The sequence below is a fragment of the Ambystoma mexicanum genome, chromosome 1q, assembly GCF_040938575.1.
Source record: "Ambystoma mexicanum isolate Mex_15411 chromosome 1q, UKY_AmexF1_1, whole genome shotgun sequence".
NCBI classification, from domain to species: Eukaryota; Metazoa; Chordata; class Amphibia; order Caudata; family Ambystomatidae; genus Ambystoma; species Ambystoma mexicanum.
This window is the reverse complement of record NC_090922.1, coordinates 1207465175-1207482530: the sequence shown is the minus strand read 5'-3', so window position 1 is coordinate 1207482530 and position 17356 is coordinate 1207465175. Positions and strand designations below refer to the sequence as shown.

The following is a 17356-nucleotide window of genomic DNA, read 5'->3' as shown; positions in this document are numbered from 1 at the left end:
GTTCCACAGAATGATGCTTATTGGGGGACCTGGAAGTATTTGCCCGCTTAAGAATATTTGTGGTCTCTTCCCCAGCACCCTCGCTATTGAAGTCACCTGAGGGTGTAGGTTGTGTCCGTGGGCCATCCCAAAAGGGTACTGCCTGATTTAGAGATATTAAGAGTGTGTATTTTGTGAAGTATATTTGAGTGTTACTGTTATAGTTCTCCCTTCTGAAGAAGGCTTACTCTGACTGATAAATGAATAATTGTTTATTCAAGAAACCTTGTGTGTAAATGTTTATTTGTATACGTTGTCATTGTGACAGCCAACCTCCCAGTTCAAATTCGATCTAAGCAGACACTGCAGGACTAAGGCGAGGGGAGTGTAAGTCTCCTCCCCCACTTCCTGTCCTTTCAGGCACACAGAGCATTGGCGGTTTTTCGCAAGGGAGCCCACCAAAGATCTAGCAGGACCTCCTCACCCAAGTAGGTAGAGCAAGGACAAATCATCAAAAGTTGGCAATAAAAAAAAATACAAAAAAAATAATACAGCCTCCATTTTTGGTCAATGGTGACCCATGTGTTCCTTACCACAAATGGGATAGCAACCTGCGTGTAAATTTCAGAAAATGTCGGTCAAAATGGTTCACAAGTCACTCAGATGAACTTGTCACTGTAACCAGAATGTTACAGGAGAAGTGGAAAAGAGGATAAATTGTGTCCCCTCAGCACTCCACATAAGGTGGGGTGTGCAAATTCCATAACATACAAGTTAGGTTGGGTATAAAGCATCCTTGCTAACGTTTGTGATCGCAGCAAGAGTACAGCAAAAGGTTCTCGGGAGCTCAAATGGGGAGAAGTACACCCACAAAGGAAAAGCTACCCAACAACCGGCAACCAATTATTACATGGGTCCATAGGTCTCAAATACTGGCACATATGGCGGCATGTTGTGCAGATCAGAGCCTATATTGGTTTTGAGAACACGCTTTAATCTGGTTGAAATTCTGCCTGGAATACACTTTACAGCCGAATGTGTTAAAAAGAAAATCCATCGACAGGAAAGCTATACAGACACTGGTATGGCTTTGATTCTTTGGACAGAAAGTTTCCCATGCTGCATGCAAAATAATGGTCCTCAGCTGCAACACCCAATTCAGATAGGAGCTAATCCAAATGAAAGCAGCAAATCAATAAACTTACCTTGGAATCAAGCTTCCGTTTCACATATGCACCATTTGCCGCTGTTAGGACATCATTTATCAGAATAAAAACATACCCTTCTAAGTCGAATGCCAAGTCAGTACTGAAATACAATTGAAACATTGGATTACAATAAATATATGGTCTTCGCAGCAGAGAGAGAGTATTTTGTACTTGTATATGTCAAAAAGAAAACATGCATTCAAAAGTTTAAAATACGACCACACTAAACACACATCACTTCCGTTTATTAAATGGGGTAAGAATCCAGATGAGCTTGTGGGCTTCTCAAGCTGTGCGTGGCAATCTTCAGGGGTTTTGGAGCCTGGTGGGCAGACCTATTTGTCTACTCCCCCGAGTGACGTTTAGGTTTCAAAACACCCCATGCCCTGCGCCCATCTCAATAACAACCCACACTTTAACGAGAACATCCCTTGGCAGGGCGCATTCCCTTGAATTTCCGATTAATCACACTAATAAAAAAAGGCATTTCAAAGGCAATAGCAGTCCACAATAAGGGCACTTGTTAAACGTGCCATGTATCTATGGAAGAACAATACTACAGCCGGTGTACATTACTTGTGGCGACCAATGGATGCAGGGCAGCCATAAGAAGCCAAGTGGAACACGCACTGGCAAAGCCAAAAGCATCTGATAGGCAAGTGTCGGGGGGCGGGTGGGGGTGAGGGCTCTATTGCTTCTCCATCAAATGGCAAATGCTGGACAATTGTGCAATTATCTGGGCATAAAATAGCATTGCTGGCAACTGCATACATCAAATGTACACACAAGCAAGCAAAAACGGTTTGCTTTGTCAATGCGCGTTTCAACAAGACTTCAGTGCAAAGTACAGATATAAATCAAGTGGCTGAAGGCAGACTTTGGATAAGAAAGTTTATTACGCCAGAAGTGCACGTCTTGCTGAAAATAAGCCATTAACTCAGACAACTTATAAATAACAGTTGCAGCCCAAACTCCGAGGTTACTGCTTGGAGGTCGCTGAAAGAGATTCCATAAATATGTACATCGGCCAGCACACAGTAGGGCCAGTAGTAGGTGGGAGCAGCCACTGGACTAGCAGGACGACGCACAGGTGGGTGACCAAGCCAACACGCCTGTGCGCCCCTCATAAGTGCTACTCCTCACAGCTGTACACCAGTGCAATAGTTGGTATTTAAGCTCCACCTACTAGCCGAAATTATTATTAAAAATAAAAAAATAAATACACACAATGCCAGTGGTTAGGATTAATTCAAAACATTCCTGCCATAACCTCTTTTGTTTTACATAAGTCACCCCAAGTGGGACGGGTATGCCCAGACGTGAGTCCTGTGCCTGCTCGGCCTACAGAGCTAAGCTTGTACTCCTCACTGATGAGGCCCAACAAGGCCGAAACATGTTCGGGGAGGCTTGTGGTCTTGTACAGAAGGGATGCGACCAAGCGGGCTGGAATGCCACTTTTGGGGTGGGACCAAGCCCGATTTGCATATGGTCTTTACTCTTTTGTAATGGCTTGGCAGGTGAAGAACAAAGGTCTGGAGGGTTGCCCAGAGCAAGAGGATTAATTTCTACCCACGTTTCTACCCTCTTGTCTCAGACCCCTCTGCTTGTCCATGTTTGCACCCCTGACTATACTGCGTGTTCACACCCACTTCTGTTTCTGGGTGCTTTTTCAGATTTGGCTGTGTTTTCATGCATCGCCTCTCCCCCTCCCCTCACTGTATCCTTAGCACTTACTCTATCAGAAATGTCACCCGACCTGTACGATAGCAGCTTGTTGGTCTCCCCGCTGCCCCCTTAATTGCCTTTCCTCCCTCTCCCCCTACAGCACCATCAGAAATGTCGTCAGGCCTAGTACGATAGTTGCTTGTTTTGTTCTTCCTGCAACCCCCACACCTCTTGTCAAATTCCGGCCCTACCAACATTTTCATCAGTCAAGTAACACTCGTGGCAAAAGTCACTTGGAGTCCTCTGCGCTTGCAAGTTATATCAAAGAAAACTGAGGCTACAGGTGACTGATAAGGATTGGGTACTGTGCCTGAGTACACCACAGGTATGAAGTATTGAAGAAGAAAACCAGTCTCACAGCGCCAAAGTGTGTTGCATAAAAGTGTACTTCCAGGGTTTCAATTTTTTTATTGAATTTGTTAGAGCACACAATTGCTCTTCTCCAGAGGCTGATTCAAACATAAAATATAATGGGTACAGTAGAAATAATACATTAGTTCATCCAGACGCCAAACAAGGCATAAAAAGGTCACAATAAAACATATGTCAAAAGTTCATTGCATGACATAATTGGTTAGAGACAAATTAAACCACAAAACAAAAATCAATAGATGAAGATGGTATTGAGAGAGAGATAGGGGGTAAGGGTTCAAAAGGATACAAAAACAATCCGTTAGTAATGCCATGTGCTTGGATACGCTCACAGCATGATGCACAACAAAGCCGCAAAGCACCCGGGCACAAAAGACCACAGGGTTTAAATGTACCTTGTAACTGCTATTTGCATGCCCCAAATAGATCAGTCCAGTCTGGTTAGGCTACCAGCTGTTGCCCTGCAGGGTATGCGGAAAACTGCAGTGAAGTACAAAAATAATGCATCACCTTAACGTCCATGTTATCTGAGAAGATTGCATCCATTTTAAATATAACCATAAGTGCATACCTCAAATTCCTCGCAGTTGCGGTAATTGTTTAACTGTTTGCCGAAATCATCATGACCATCCAAATTAGTATATTGGTGTGGCATCAATCAATTCCATGTACGATTATCCACAGAGAGAAGAAAGGGTACATGAACATATATACATCAACTTGACCGAACAAAAATATCTGTGCAGCAGTTAGACTGCTACTTTAATTACAGGGGCTGTAAATCAAAAGTCTTACCTCAATTGAGCATGCAGCTGATCTGGATTCAGACGCTAGACGCTTTGCGGTTGCTAAGAAAAATGTAAAGGTTTGCTGCACTAGCCAGCAGCGCTGGTGCGCCACCTATGTCAACTTGGTGGCGCCATCTTGGGTGTGCACGAACTTCGATTAGTACCTTTAGTACATTTTATACAGAACATACAATTGAGTGCCATCTGATGCAATTCAATTAGAGTGGAATTGTGCGCTGCAAAGGCTATGAGTTAGCCTTTGCGAGATGGATTCTGAACTAATCAGGCTCCATTCAAAATGTAAATATGTGCAAACTACACCCACACAATTCTACACAAAGCACATCTAAATTAATCCAGGCAATGATTTTGGGTCAACCCAAAAAAACAACTCAACTGGATTTGAGCAGTGCACCGATCGAAGATGTTTCTTCAGTCAAGCTGACGTATACATGTTCATGTATGCTTTCTTCTCTCGTGGATACTCATACATTGAATTGATGGATGCCAAACCAATATACTCCCGTATGATTAATTTGGATGGTCATGATGATTTCGGCAAACAGTTAAACAATTACCGCAACTGCGAGGAATTTGAGGTATGCACTTGTGTCTATATATTTAAAAAGGATGCAAGTCTTCTCAGATAACATGGACGTTAAGGTGATGCATTATTTTTGTACTTCACTGCAGTTTTCCGCATACCCTGCAGGGCAACAGCTGGTAGCCTAACCAGAGTGGACTGATCTATTTGGGGCATGCAAATAGCAGTTACAAGGTACATTTAAACCCTGTGGTCTTTTGTGCCCGGGTGCTTTGCAGCTTTGTTGTGCATCATTCTGTGAGTGTACCCAAGCACATGGCATTACTAACGGATTGTTTTTGTATCTTTTTGAAGCCTTATCCCCTATCTCTCTCTCCCCCCCAAACCATCTTCATCTATTGATTCTTGTTTTGCGGTTTAATTTGTCTCTAAGCAATTATGTCATGCAATTAAAAAATTGACATGTTTTGTGACCTTTTTACGCCTTGTTGGCGTCTGCATGAACTAAAGTGTGTTATTTATACTGTACCTGTTATGCCATGGTTGAATCAGCCTCTGAATAGCAATTGTGTGCTCGAAACACGTCGGGCTGGACCTTGTTAAATTCAATAAAAAAATTTGCAACACTGGAAATGCACTTTACTGCAACACACTTTGGCGATGCGCCACTAGTTTTGTTCAACATTTTCATCAGGCCTAGTAAGGTAGCCGCTTGTCTGTTTCAATCTCCTTCCCAGCCCCTCCCCTCCTTGTCAAAAGCTCTTGTACTATCTGAAATGTCGCCAGGCCGAGTATGATCGATAATTTCACATTCTTAATGTATCAAGGTCATAAGAATGTCACTATATTATCCCTTGCCTTGCCCTCCCCTCCCCCCACTTTGAAGCACATTGTGTATAGGCGCTATATAAATAAACAATTCCAAACCTTCCAGACATCACTGCTTTTGATTGGCAAAAACATTTTTAAAAAGTTGGCATCTCTAAAATTATAAAACATTCCTTATAGATAGCATGAATTTCGATTCTATAAATGTACTACATAATGACCCAGCGTTGTGCTAAATTCAGGGGTTGAGAGGGTTCCTTGTCATTGATAGGATGAATTTATAACATGCCTGTACACAAATGTTTCTAGGTGCGACAAGGAAGGGTAGACAGAGTGAGGACAAAAACAAACGATCTTACTAGGCATTGTGTCATTCAGATCGTGCAAGGTGGGAGGAGTTGGGAAGAGGAACAGTGCCAAGGGGTGGGGGGGGCGAAGGGGGAGAGGAAGAGTGCAGTGTTAAGTGCAGCCAGGGTGGTGGCTCAAGTAAGTGCAGAGAGGCAGGGGACTGTAGGGTTGCAGATACAGTCCCTAAGTGGATGGAAGGCCCAGAGGCAGTGCAAGGGGCTACTGGTCATGCAGGAGCCTAGTTCAGTGATTGGCCGGGTAACCAGTTAGCACAGCAGATAGGAGCATCAGCAGGGGAGAGCTAAAGCAGAAGCAAAACAGAAGGTCTTGAGTTGCTTCCAGAACCTTAGGTGGTACTGCTCAAGTATGAGAGGCAGAGGTGGTTCCAGAGGGTGGCGCAAGTCAAGGACAGTGATCTACTGCCCACTAACTGCCTGGAGAAGTGTCTGACCCTGATAGTTTGAGGTGGATGAGCAGATGGCTTGAGAAGGAAGATTCTTAGGAAGACCGTTGGATGTAGTGTGGTCCCTGGCCCGGGAAAGTCTTGTGGACAATGCAGAGGGTCTTGAACTTGATCCTTGCAGCAACCGGGAGCCAGTGGAGAGATAACTAGGGCTGGATAGATACAATCCCTGGCCTTGAGGCCAATCAAGTTTCACAGTGCTGTTCTGGATTACTTGCGAAGAGTAGAGGCAGGCAGATTTAGAAAGAGGCTGTTGCAGTAGTCCAGCCTAGAGAACCAGGGCTCTGGAGACTGAGCTTCCAGGGGGGGGGGGGGGGAGTGAGAAAAGGAAGAATACCTCTGAGGAGGTGCAGCTTGTAGTGTGACTTCTTATAGATGTGAGGAGAGAAGGAGAGGGTGGAGCAGAAGATGACACCAAGGTTCTTTGCCTCACAGGAAGGTGCGGGTGGATGGCCCAGGGTGGGTGGCCCGAGTGCAAGAGGGGAAAGCCGGAGCAGGGGTCCCAATGAGCAGGATCTCACTCTTACTGGCATTAAGGCACATAGTTGGAGGCACACCATTGCTGAATCGCGGATAGACATTCAGGAATGAGCGAGCCATCTAAATAGTCTTCTGCTTTAGAACATGTCAAAACGATTTGGCTCCACGATTGTACTAAAATACCCTGCATTATCAGCAGTGCAATTCACATACGTAACCATAAAGCCAATGGCATTTCCTTTCAGCCACAATGACTGACAATACACAGAGTCTAATGCAGGAGGCCACTCAGACTCCTGCCCCCACCGCTAAAGAACTGCACGGTCAGTTGCCCCCTTTCTGCCACATACTCTGCATCTCTTGTTAAATGGACGGATCATTAAAGTCTGTTAAAAGCACTGAGTGGGTATTATATGCAGGACCTTTGAAAGGTCATGTTGGACTGGTTATATGTGCATTTGCTGAATTGTTGCACAAAAATTACTTTTCAGGGTATATATTAATTTGATGAAACCCGTTTTCTTAAACCTATTCCTAACTTGCATAGTCACATTTTTAAAACTATTTCATAATGTCCGGTTGTGACGTCGCTCAATATGGATTTCTAGAGATGCCACTGAGCAGGAAGAAACGTCCAGTGCGACACTGGCCATCACAAAATTGGACCGGCACCAGGGGTGGACTGGCCTATAGGGAACTCTGGAGATTTCCCGGTGGGCCTCTACACCGTGGGCCTCTTTTGTATGGGATTTCCAAATTTTCTCATAGGAAAAGCATTGGGCTTGCTGAAAATGTGTACTATGGGGCCACTTTGAACTTTATTTCCAGGGCCTCTTTTAGTTGCCAGTCCAGCCCTGACCGGCACTGCAGCTGTGTTCCCGTTATAGCCAGTTACTGAATTCTCCAGTGTGCAACAGAGTGGCTGCCTGCCTGTAAAGCTTGCAGAGTAACCACATGCAATCGGATCGCATTACCAGACCGTGGCATAACTCGAGGAACCTCAAGGCCAATGGAACAGCGATAGAAACATCCTTTCTACTTCGCAACATTGCTTGCGCTTACATGACATTTTATCTTCGTTTTCCTTGCGAGTTAAACCTCTCAAAGGGTAAGCGAGAAAACGATTATTTTGTAGGACGAGCTGATGCGGTCCTTACAATTATTCGCGTCCCTGAAGTGTTTGAGGCCTTAAGAACGGACGTTCCAGTCCAGGGCAAAGGTGAGAAAACATGAACAAAGTGCTTATTTTATTATTATTATTGTGCCAAGATTTGTAGCTTCTCACAAAGAATCTTTGCTTCAAAACATTAGTTTTCCAGAGGTTTGAAACGCCCCAAACATATTACCATAGGATATCTCATGTACAAGAAATAGCCACAGAGTAAAAAGCAGTTAGTCAATACCACACACATTTTAGCAAACGCCATCCGGACTAGGCAATTTTTTAATGCTAATGGGACTACAGAGTACAAATAAAAACATTCAACGACCCTCCTCCCCACGCCAGGGGCACAACCTAGATAACATTGTTCTACAAGAAAAACGAAATAAATCTGTACTAATCCGTATCTTTTACACAGAATCCCATGGTTAATGATCCGAGAGAGGGTTCCTGCATCTGAAGGAGGGCTACTGGAGAACTGGTGCTGTGCCCACTTGGTATCAGAAATTGACATTTGCCCTTCAGAGTGTCGAACGTGCATTTCAAGGACAAGCACCATGAGCAAAGAAAATGAATGATGCAATTGGATAATCGCTGTATAGACCGTTGGTGACAGTAAGATACCTTCAAAGACTTAAAATCACAAATAGAACCCACGGGACCCATCTTGCACAGATCACGTATCAGTAAAAAAATGAAGTCATGGAGATAGCTTTTTCATTGATTTAAATTACGTTTTGATAAAAAGATGGGTAGAGCAGATCTGGATAAAGGAAAAACTAGATTGCTGCGAGAAAATCAAATGCAGTTCACTTCATCTCTCAAATCTCTCCTTCTGTTTCTTGGGCTGGCCACACCTCACATTATCGCCCCCTCCAATGCGGTGTTCACAGGGTTCAGTCCTTGGCCCACTTCTCTTGCCTTGCAACATTCGTACCGCCTTTCAGACTTTCTTCCAAATCCATGCAGCTTTGCAAATCTTCTCATTCTCTCCTCTAACACTCTAACGTCTCTGCTGTCCTCTCCACTGTCCAATACTGGATGCATTTGCTTTTTTCACCTAAATCCTAAAAATAAATTGGCCTTTTACCCCCAGTTGCCTTACTTGCCTCCTCTTGTCTATCATTTCCCCTCTACTATTCCTCTGCTATAAACCTTAGGGTCACCTTTATCGGCCTCTTACATCTTGACTACTGCCTGCCTGCCTGCCTGCACTTGCCACTATCACACCTCTACAACGTTCACCATGCATGACCCCTTCTTTGTATGCAACTCTTTTCCTTTGTTCTTTCCCAATGTACTTGTTGGTCTCTCTTGCTCCCATCTTGCCCCCTTTCGCAAGATCATGAACTCAGCAATTTTCCCCCCTCGGTGTTCTATTAATTAGTCCCTTTGATCCACCTTGGTTCTCCCCTTCAACAACCATGTGTTTTTTCATTTCTGCTGTATAGTTCACAAATGCATTCACAGCTTGGCTTTATCCCACCTTGCTCACTTTGCTCTACTCTCATCACACACTACATTCTCAACATCTAAATTCTTGAACGTACCCTCTTTTCATGTATGCTGCGCCACCTCTCTTCACCTCTTTCCTGCACTCTTAAAGAACAATCTACTTCCATCCCTGAAAAAGGGTTTCTGTGCCCATCTATTACTGTGCCACAGAAAAGTTCTGGTATCAACCAAAACCAGTTTATTTTGTTTTGTGTTATTAACAAAAATGCTGATCTGTTCATATGCTGGATAATATGATTGATATGCATTTGGTCTTTTGGGAACCCCGGGGAATCTGTTTCATCTATACATCACAAAAATGGCTTTGTAATTTTATTTAAATTCTGCTATATAGTTTATCAAGCGACCCTTAATGCCCAGATTTGAAAAAGGCACACTTAGGGTGCCGAAACATGTGTCATCCTTAAGGGCTATCAATAAATATAAGATGATTGAAGAAAAACTGGTTTTGGTTGATACCCGAACTTCACTGTGGCGCAGTAATAGATTGCAAAAAGTGAAAAAGGGTTTCTGCGCCAAACGGAGTGGGGGAGCTCTGTCTCCGTTCTCTGCTCCCACCGGTGCAACACTAACACTTTTATGCTGTATCAAGTCGCAGAGGTCCAAGAGTAACTGCACAAAAAGTTCCGAGCTTTATTACTTCCATCCCTGACCAACATTTTAGCTTTCATGCTCCTGATGTCATCATATGCTCACCTTTTCTCACATTATAGAGTTTATGTTAATCTCTATGCAGCGCTGGTGAAAGTGTTATAGAAACTTCAATAAATACAAAATCACAAAAAAGGGGCAGTAGATTAAGTCCATTTGCCACATGCAATACTTCAGCTTAGACGGTCAGTTATAAAAAGTGCAGTTATGCATTTAGTCCTTTAGATCTCACCAAGAAATGAAACTAGCAGGTAGTAATATCACACAAAATTAAGAACACAAATATATAAATTCACCAGTAGGTTCACTCACAATACTTCACTAAATAACTAACCAAGTGACATGGGTAAGTACTCCGATAAAGATGAAATAACAGTCACAAGTACAATGCCTTACTTTAGAAGTCCAGCCAGAAGACGCATGGGGCCTAGTGACCAAATGTCACAGGTTCCAATACAAGGTTTCTCACAGAAGGTTCTCTATAGGGATGCAATGGGCTTGTGGTGGCGATTCAAAACAGTTCCAAACTATTTTGAACTACAGAAACAATTTGAGAAGACAGGCAAGCTTACCCTCTCTTCCAGGCGCAAGGCTAACCCAGGGACAGAAGTAGCAGGTTCGACAACCAAAGATAAGGATAACATTGCGTGCAAAGTGTCTCCTATGGAAGAAAACAGGGACAGGCACAGGTATGCTTACTTACCAACCCCCGCAGATTTTCACAGGGTTCTCACAATGGGTTCTCTGGAGGTGGCAGGAGAAGCGTACTCACAGGGAGCGCAGTCATCAGCCCTTTGCTTGGATGAGTGGTGCCCAGGAGTTGTAGGTTCGAGTGCTCTTTCAGTAGGGTGCAACTGCAAGATGCAAGCCCAGTCGAAGAAACATTGCAGTGCAGATCTCTTCAGCCCACTTCGTGGGACGGAAGAAGTAGAGTTTGAGCGATTATCATTGTTTGCAGGTGACAGATGTCCTTCCAGTCGTGGTCAAAGAAGCAGCTCCAGCACAGGTTCCCTTCGGGATAGGAAGCCGAGAATTCAGGAAAAGGCCACTTATGGCACAGGCTTGCAGGTGGAACAGCGACAATTCTGGCAGGGTAGCCCATGCAGAAGTCCATTAGTCCACCAGGAAGTCCAGTGACATTTACGAAGGCTCTTGAGGCATGCAACCTCAAGACGACGTGGAGACTAGTTGATCCCACTAGTCCAAGGGCTCAAGGACAGATTAGGGTCTTCTGAGATCCAGTAGAGTAACAGGGCTTCACCAGGCCGGTCACTGGAGGGTATGCTGGTCCACTAAAATCGTCCGCTGGTTGTGAACGGGCGATTCTTGGCTTCAATGTAGATCTGAAGAATGGCTGCACCAGTCCTCTCATCCACAACTAGATCCGAAAGAAAGTCCAAGCCCATCAATGCAACTGATCTGCACATTCAAACAGCAAGTAATTGTCCAAACCAGGACAACACCTGATTTTACATCCACCGCAGAAGCAGATTTTCTGCCACCAGGGATGTGGTCTCTTGGGCGTTAGAGACTTTTTGTAGTTACTGTACAAGACTAAAAAAAAATTATATGTTATTCACATACAGACGCTAAGTAATCTTAAAACATCAGGAAGATCTGCCCTCTCCTTTACCACAGCGCCAAACCTCATCTCCACTCTGGCTCAACTACTGGTCAAGACTAAGACTCCTTTTGGGCCACCCCCCACTTCTTTTCCACCTCCCCCCATAAACACATTTCTCAACTTAGCCACTCACTCTCTCCCCTGGTCATCACCCAACTCCATATCAGTTTGCCCTCAAAACTGACCCCTCTGCAAATTCTTGCCACAACCTGGGTGCATATAGCCATCACACTCCTCTTTCAACTCTTTGTTCTAACACACGCCATCCCATGTCCACTATGGGCCTTATTCAGCTTTCAAATCAGACCTCAATCATCTTTGACACCTCAAAGGGATCGAAGTTATCCCAGAATATTTTGTCTCTCGACCCGACCTCCAGCTTACTACGGGCATCCCTCATTACTCTCAACTACCCAGCCAGTTTTTTTCCTCCCCCAGGTTCAGGGCTGTGTTCCACCCATCACCTTGTTCACTGTCCACTTAAAGAAATTCTAAGGCACCTGCTCACAAGACAACTCTGGCTAATGCACCAGTTGAAATACCAGATCCATAATCAATACAAATCAAGTTACAGATAACCAATCTCAATGCTCAATTCAGTTCCAAATACAAAAAAGTATAACAAAGAACCACTGCACAAACTATTTTGCTAAAAAAAAGGGCCACAGTCTGCTACGCTAGCTCAAATGGAAGTGACTATTTCTTGGTTTTTATTTTAAGTAGTCCCTTTAAAGTTACATGCTTCCCTGCCATTTGCTTCTGAGACAGCATTGCATCTAAAGGATCCTCTTCAGGGCCTTTCCGTCAACAGTTTTAGGAGGAAAAAATGTAAGATAAGTGTGGGATTGCTGTGCTTGTGTTTACATGGCTACTAGTCAATGTACCAAAAACGTTATATAGTTTATAGGACTCTTCAACAAACCCACAAGCTGGCTTTACCCCTCCACGGGTTTTAGATGTGCATCTACGACTGTCCCAATACCATGTGAATAGACCCCTTAAAAAAGGTCTCCACATTGACCAATTTTCTTTTGATTGGAAAACCGGCATTGTAAGAGTCTCTCTCGAAACCTTTAAAAAAATATAATTTTCTTTTTTTCAGCCCCTGCGCACGCTCGTGTGCAGCAGGGGCGTGACAATTCAATTTAGAAAGACCGATCCGTGCAGTCACAGAGCGGTCTTAATCGGCCTTTTAGTGAAAAGAATTTTGCATAGTGCAAGTGCTTCCCAGTCTTATTCAGTTTTCTAACTTCTCAACTTCTTTGCCATCTCTTGTTCATGGTCTGTGCATTTGACAAGGATACAAGGCCTTAACATCGCAGCAAAGAACTACACTGGTCTTTCATATGAAACAAACAAAAAAAAAGTTTCTCATTTCCGCTCCAGGTTCATACCTCTTGCCACCAGCTACTATATTGCACTCCTCTACAACTCTCGCCAACTTCTCAAATTTTCTTTCTGCCCCCCCTCCCCTCCATCTTCTCCAATTGAGAGGCACTCTTCACCCGCCTCCTCCGACCTTAAAAATCTAAATCCCCTCTACTGCTCCTTGTATCAGCCTCTTCTTTCTCAGTTGCCATTGCCCCTCCAGCTTCTTCAGCCGTACTCTTTTCCAAACTTCTCAGCACTTCTGAAAGATCATGAAATGCGTGCCTGCCTTCTGTGTCTGGTCTGGCCTGTGCGGAAGGGCTTGCAGAGGTGCGGGATTAACCATTTTTTATAATTGGATTTGATAAAAACTGCCCGAACAAAACTTTATCATGGTAGGACTTGTCCCCTAGGGTACAGGCGCCCCCAACTTCTAGTATAAGTCTGTACTACTCAAGGTTCAGGTACTATGGCAGAGCAGCCAGGCTTATCTTTGGAGGGCGATGCAAGGTGCAGGCAAGTAAAAAGAACTCCGTATATACATAGGACCAAACAACAAGTCATAGAAAATGCTATTTATTTTATATACACACGGTTAAAGTTAAATTCCAGGTAAGCAAGTACTATATTTCAAACAAAGCAACAGTATAAAACCAATGCAATACTTCTGGCGAGTAAACCGCAAGTTAAGCCTTGCACAGGTAATGAACACAGTTGACGGTAAGTAAAGTTACTTGTTATAGCAATGTTCAGTTGTAGTAATACAAAGGTTAAACACTAGCAATAGCAGGTCAGTACAAAAGACTTTTCCGAGGCTTTAAGGATTTAGCAGTCCATCTCTATCTAGGCATGAGTTCTTCAAAGTCAGATTGGAGGTAAAGCAGATAATGCAAGTTCCAGAGAATTCTTCAATTATAAGTATAGGGCTTTTGTTGGTTAAAAAGGGTTTCAAGGACGTTGGGAAAGGCTCCCCATGGGTGCACATGGGTTAGGCCTTGGCCAAGAGTATGGCCCATCCCCCAAACAACAGCATCAGCATTCCAGTAACAAAGGAGCAACAGAATGGCGCTAGGTAGGTTTTACCCTAAGCCCCACAGTACCTCATGAGTGATAAAGAAATTGTAGCCGGATTCATCACGATGCAGCAGCAATGGTCCCGGTCTACTGTTCCTTGGTGACAAACTGAGAAACTCTGGCAAGGAGGCCTCCAGCAAAGGACAGTGCGTGCTCCAATGCAGCTCTGTGGTTTGGGTGCCTTTTCAGAGACATCGGTGAAGAACTGTTTTCCTCTGATCGATTCTCCTCGCTTGCTCAGTCCTGCACTCTGGTGAGGGGACCTTAGGGGGTGGGGGATCTCGCCTCTGGATGTCCAGAAGTAGTCCATAAAGTTCCGGGAGAGTTTGATCATGGGAAGACTCTGCATTGCAGGATGGTAACAGGTCCTAGGGTATTGGCGGTTTGCAGCCCAAGGCGGACGCAGCAAGTTGTGGAGTGGCTCAAATTGCAGGTTGTTTTAGGACAGATTATTCCCACCAGTCCAAGGGAGGAAGTTGTCCTCTTCGATTTGAAATAGGCTAAGGACAGCAACGGTCACTTCAGCTGGCCTCACCGGTTGCTGGAAGGTCCTGCAGGTGTCTCTGGTCATCTTCGGTTCTTCTGCTCCAGTGGTCGACTTGCCTTTTGCCTCAGGACCCTTGCCTTTTATCCAGGAATCTAGCCAATCAACAGTCAAAAATTGGACGCTGGCTGTCCTTTTAGGATAGCCAGCCTCCCAGTTGGAACTGGATTCAGGCAGGCATGCCAGAAGACAAAGGGCCGTAGAGTGTTAGACTCCTCCCTAGTTTCCTGTGTTCAGACATCTGAAGCCTTGGTGGGTTTCCCAAAAGATTCCAGCCGAAGAAGAGTCAAACCAGGATCTCCCCACCCCGGTTGGTCAAAAAGGACCAAGAAAAACACTAGAAATAGAGAAAAAAAAAGAAGAGAGCCACCATTTAGGGTCAATGGCAACCTTCTGTGCACTACTGCGGCTGAACACAGCCAGGGTAGGAAAAGTGCACAAAAGTCGGTAGAACACATCCACTGCCACCAGCCATTCAGGTATGCCTGTCATGAACAAAAACGCTACAGGATTAATGAAAAAGGGGATACTATGAAACACTCTCAGCACGCCACATAAGGTGGTGTTGTGGTGGTCTGATCTCACAAAAGAAAGGGTAAGAAGGATAAAAGTATCCTTCTATCCTTAGGATAAGTAGTTCCCACAAGGAAAATTAAAGAATATAAAAATGAAAGGCAAAAAGGACTCCAAGAAACACTGCACAAAAGCTGTTTGCTGCAAAAGTAAAGTACAGATAGTGGACTCCATAAAACCAAGTAAAAATATAATGAACATGGTTTCCCCATGGGCGGCGCAAAAATAATGATTGATGGGGGTGCGAGAGGGTAAGGACCCCTTGTTCAGGAGAACAGACAAAAAGTTCAAGAAGTCCACCAAAAAGTGCTGGTAGTTTCACAGGTAGGGAGATTTTTCATATTTATGCCAAATCCCTTCTAACACTTAATTTCAGGTGGTTCTGATCGAGACATGCACATTCCCTGCACCTTTGGGACGGAGGCTCTACATGGAGCCAGTAAACCATGTTGATTCCCATTCAAGTCTCGTGCATGAGCAGCAATTCTAGAGATCCAGGTAGGGCGACAAGGTTGATGCTATGTTTCGAGAACAAACTCCCTTTCAATTTCCAGAGTGGTTTTCTTATGCCCAGAGGCGCACCGTCACCAACGGAATTGGTCCCCAGGCGATCTGGTGGATCTGTAAACAGGAAGGGTGGGTAGGGTTAGTTGGGAAGAGGGAAGAAGGAGAGTGGGAGAGGTGGTGTGCTGTTGGCAGCTTCAGCTCGGTATACACAGAGTGCTGGGCTTTGGTGCTAGTAACAATGGGGCGAAGGCCTTGAGTGCTGTGGGTGAAATTTATGTTTTGTTAATGCGGTGTGGTAAAGTGCGTGCGGATTGCTGGGAGAGAGATGGTTGTGTGGTTTTGTGTGGGTTTAGTGTGGTCTGTGTCCCGATTCAAGTACTTATGGTTCCGTTACAGTTGTATACCTGTGGGTTGGGGTGTTGCTGGTTCCTCGTGGTCTGACTCGTTTGTGATGTTGCGCTGATCCAACTTTATCCTATTGAGTATAGTTTGGATTGGTAGGTGCGTCTGAACCTAATCTTCAGGTGTGGGACTGGGTGGGTAATAACTATTCTCAGGTTATCTAGTGTGACCCTGGTCGGTTAAGGCGTTGAATGGTTCAGGGTTGGAGTCGTGTTGATGTGTTGTCCTGGTGGATCTGTCTTGGTGATCCGTCTATTTGAGCCTGTGTATTCAGACGTTCGTATCCTTCTATCCCGACAGGTTCTTTGGTTTCCGTGGAGTGACCATCCTGCAGGTGCAGGGAGTACTTTAATGCCCGTTGAAATCACTATGGGAATAGGTAGACTTGAATAGTGGTATGCAAGCCACCCAGGTAAGTAGGGGCTGTTGGGAACAGATACTCCTACCTTAGTTCAGTTGCAGATGGTCCAGGGGTGGCTACAGGGGCTGCTGTAGATGGTGGTAATTCTCTGTGTGAAGCTTTGGTCGGACTAGCAGCAGTTCCAGTGACCTAGCAGATTCACAGGCAAACGGTAACAGAAAACTGCTACACACAATGTTGAGGACAGACCTTGCGCACCCCAAGGGCACTTCAGGCACAGTGAGTTGGTTGAGTGGCCTGAGACAGGGTCAGACAGTCTCCATGTCACAGGATGGTAAACCAGGCTCCAGGCATGCCCCACGCTCCTTACAGGGTGTAGAGCAGCAGTCCCAGAACAGAAACAAAATCATAAGACACAAAGTATACAGCAGTATAAGACACAAAGTATACAGCAGTTTTGAAACCTAAAGGACTCCATTCCATGCAAGGTACACTCAACCCACGCCCCTTCCAAAGATATTGATTCCCCCCTCCCCCTTTCTCTGAATTCAATATGCAGGAAGCAGGTGAGCGGTAAAACAGTCACCATCTTTGAAGCGTAAAAATGTAAATTACTTTAATTGCTAATCTTCTTTCTGAACCACAATATTGACTGGTAGGATTATCTTTTCAGGGAAGAACATCAAACTGAATTACTAATATATCAACTAGTGGTTTTGTTGTTAGGGAGAATTTTCATTTCTGTGCCAATTCCCTTTAACCTTAGAGACACCCAGCTCTTTTGCTTGCCTCTGCGCTTTTTAATGTTCACTCCCGAGTGAGTGGGACTTTGCATGTGTT

At 44.6% G+C, this 17356-nt stretch overlaps 1 protein-coding gene across 1 annotated transcript in view; it reads right to left on the bottom strand.

Moving 5' to 3' along the window:
- SLC35D1 (solute carrier family 35 member D1) overlaps positions 1-17356 on the bottom strand; it is a 180277-nt gene that overhangs the window by 92357 nt on the left and 70564 nt on the right. Inside the window, exon 7 of the mRNA XM_069641946.1 lies at positions 1185-1287. Coding sequence (XP_069498047.1) covers positions 1185-1287 — 103 coding nt within the window. The remainder of the gene's footprint in view (positions 1-1184; positions 1288-17356) is intronic.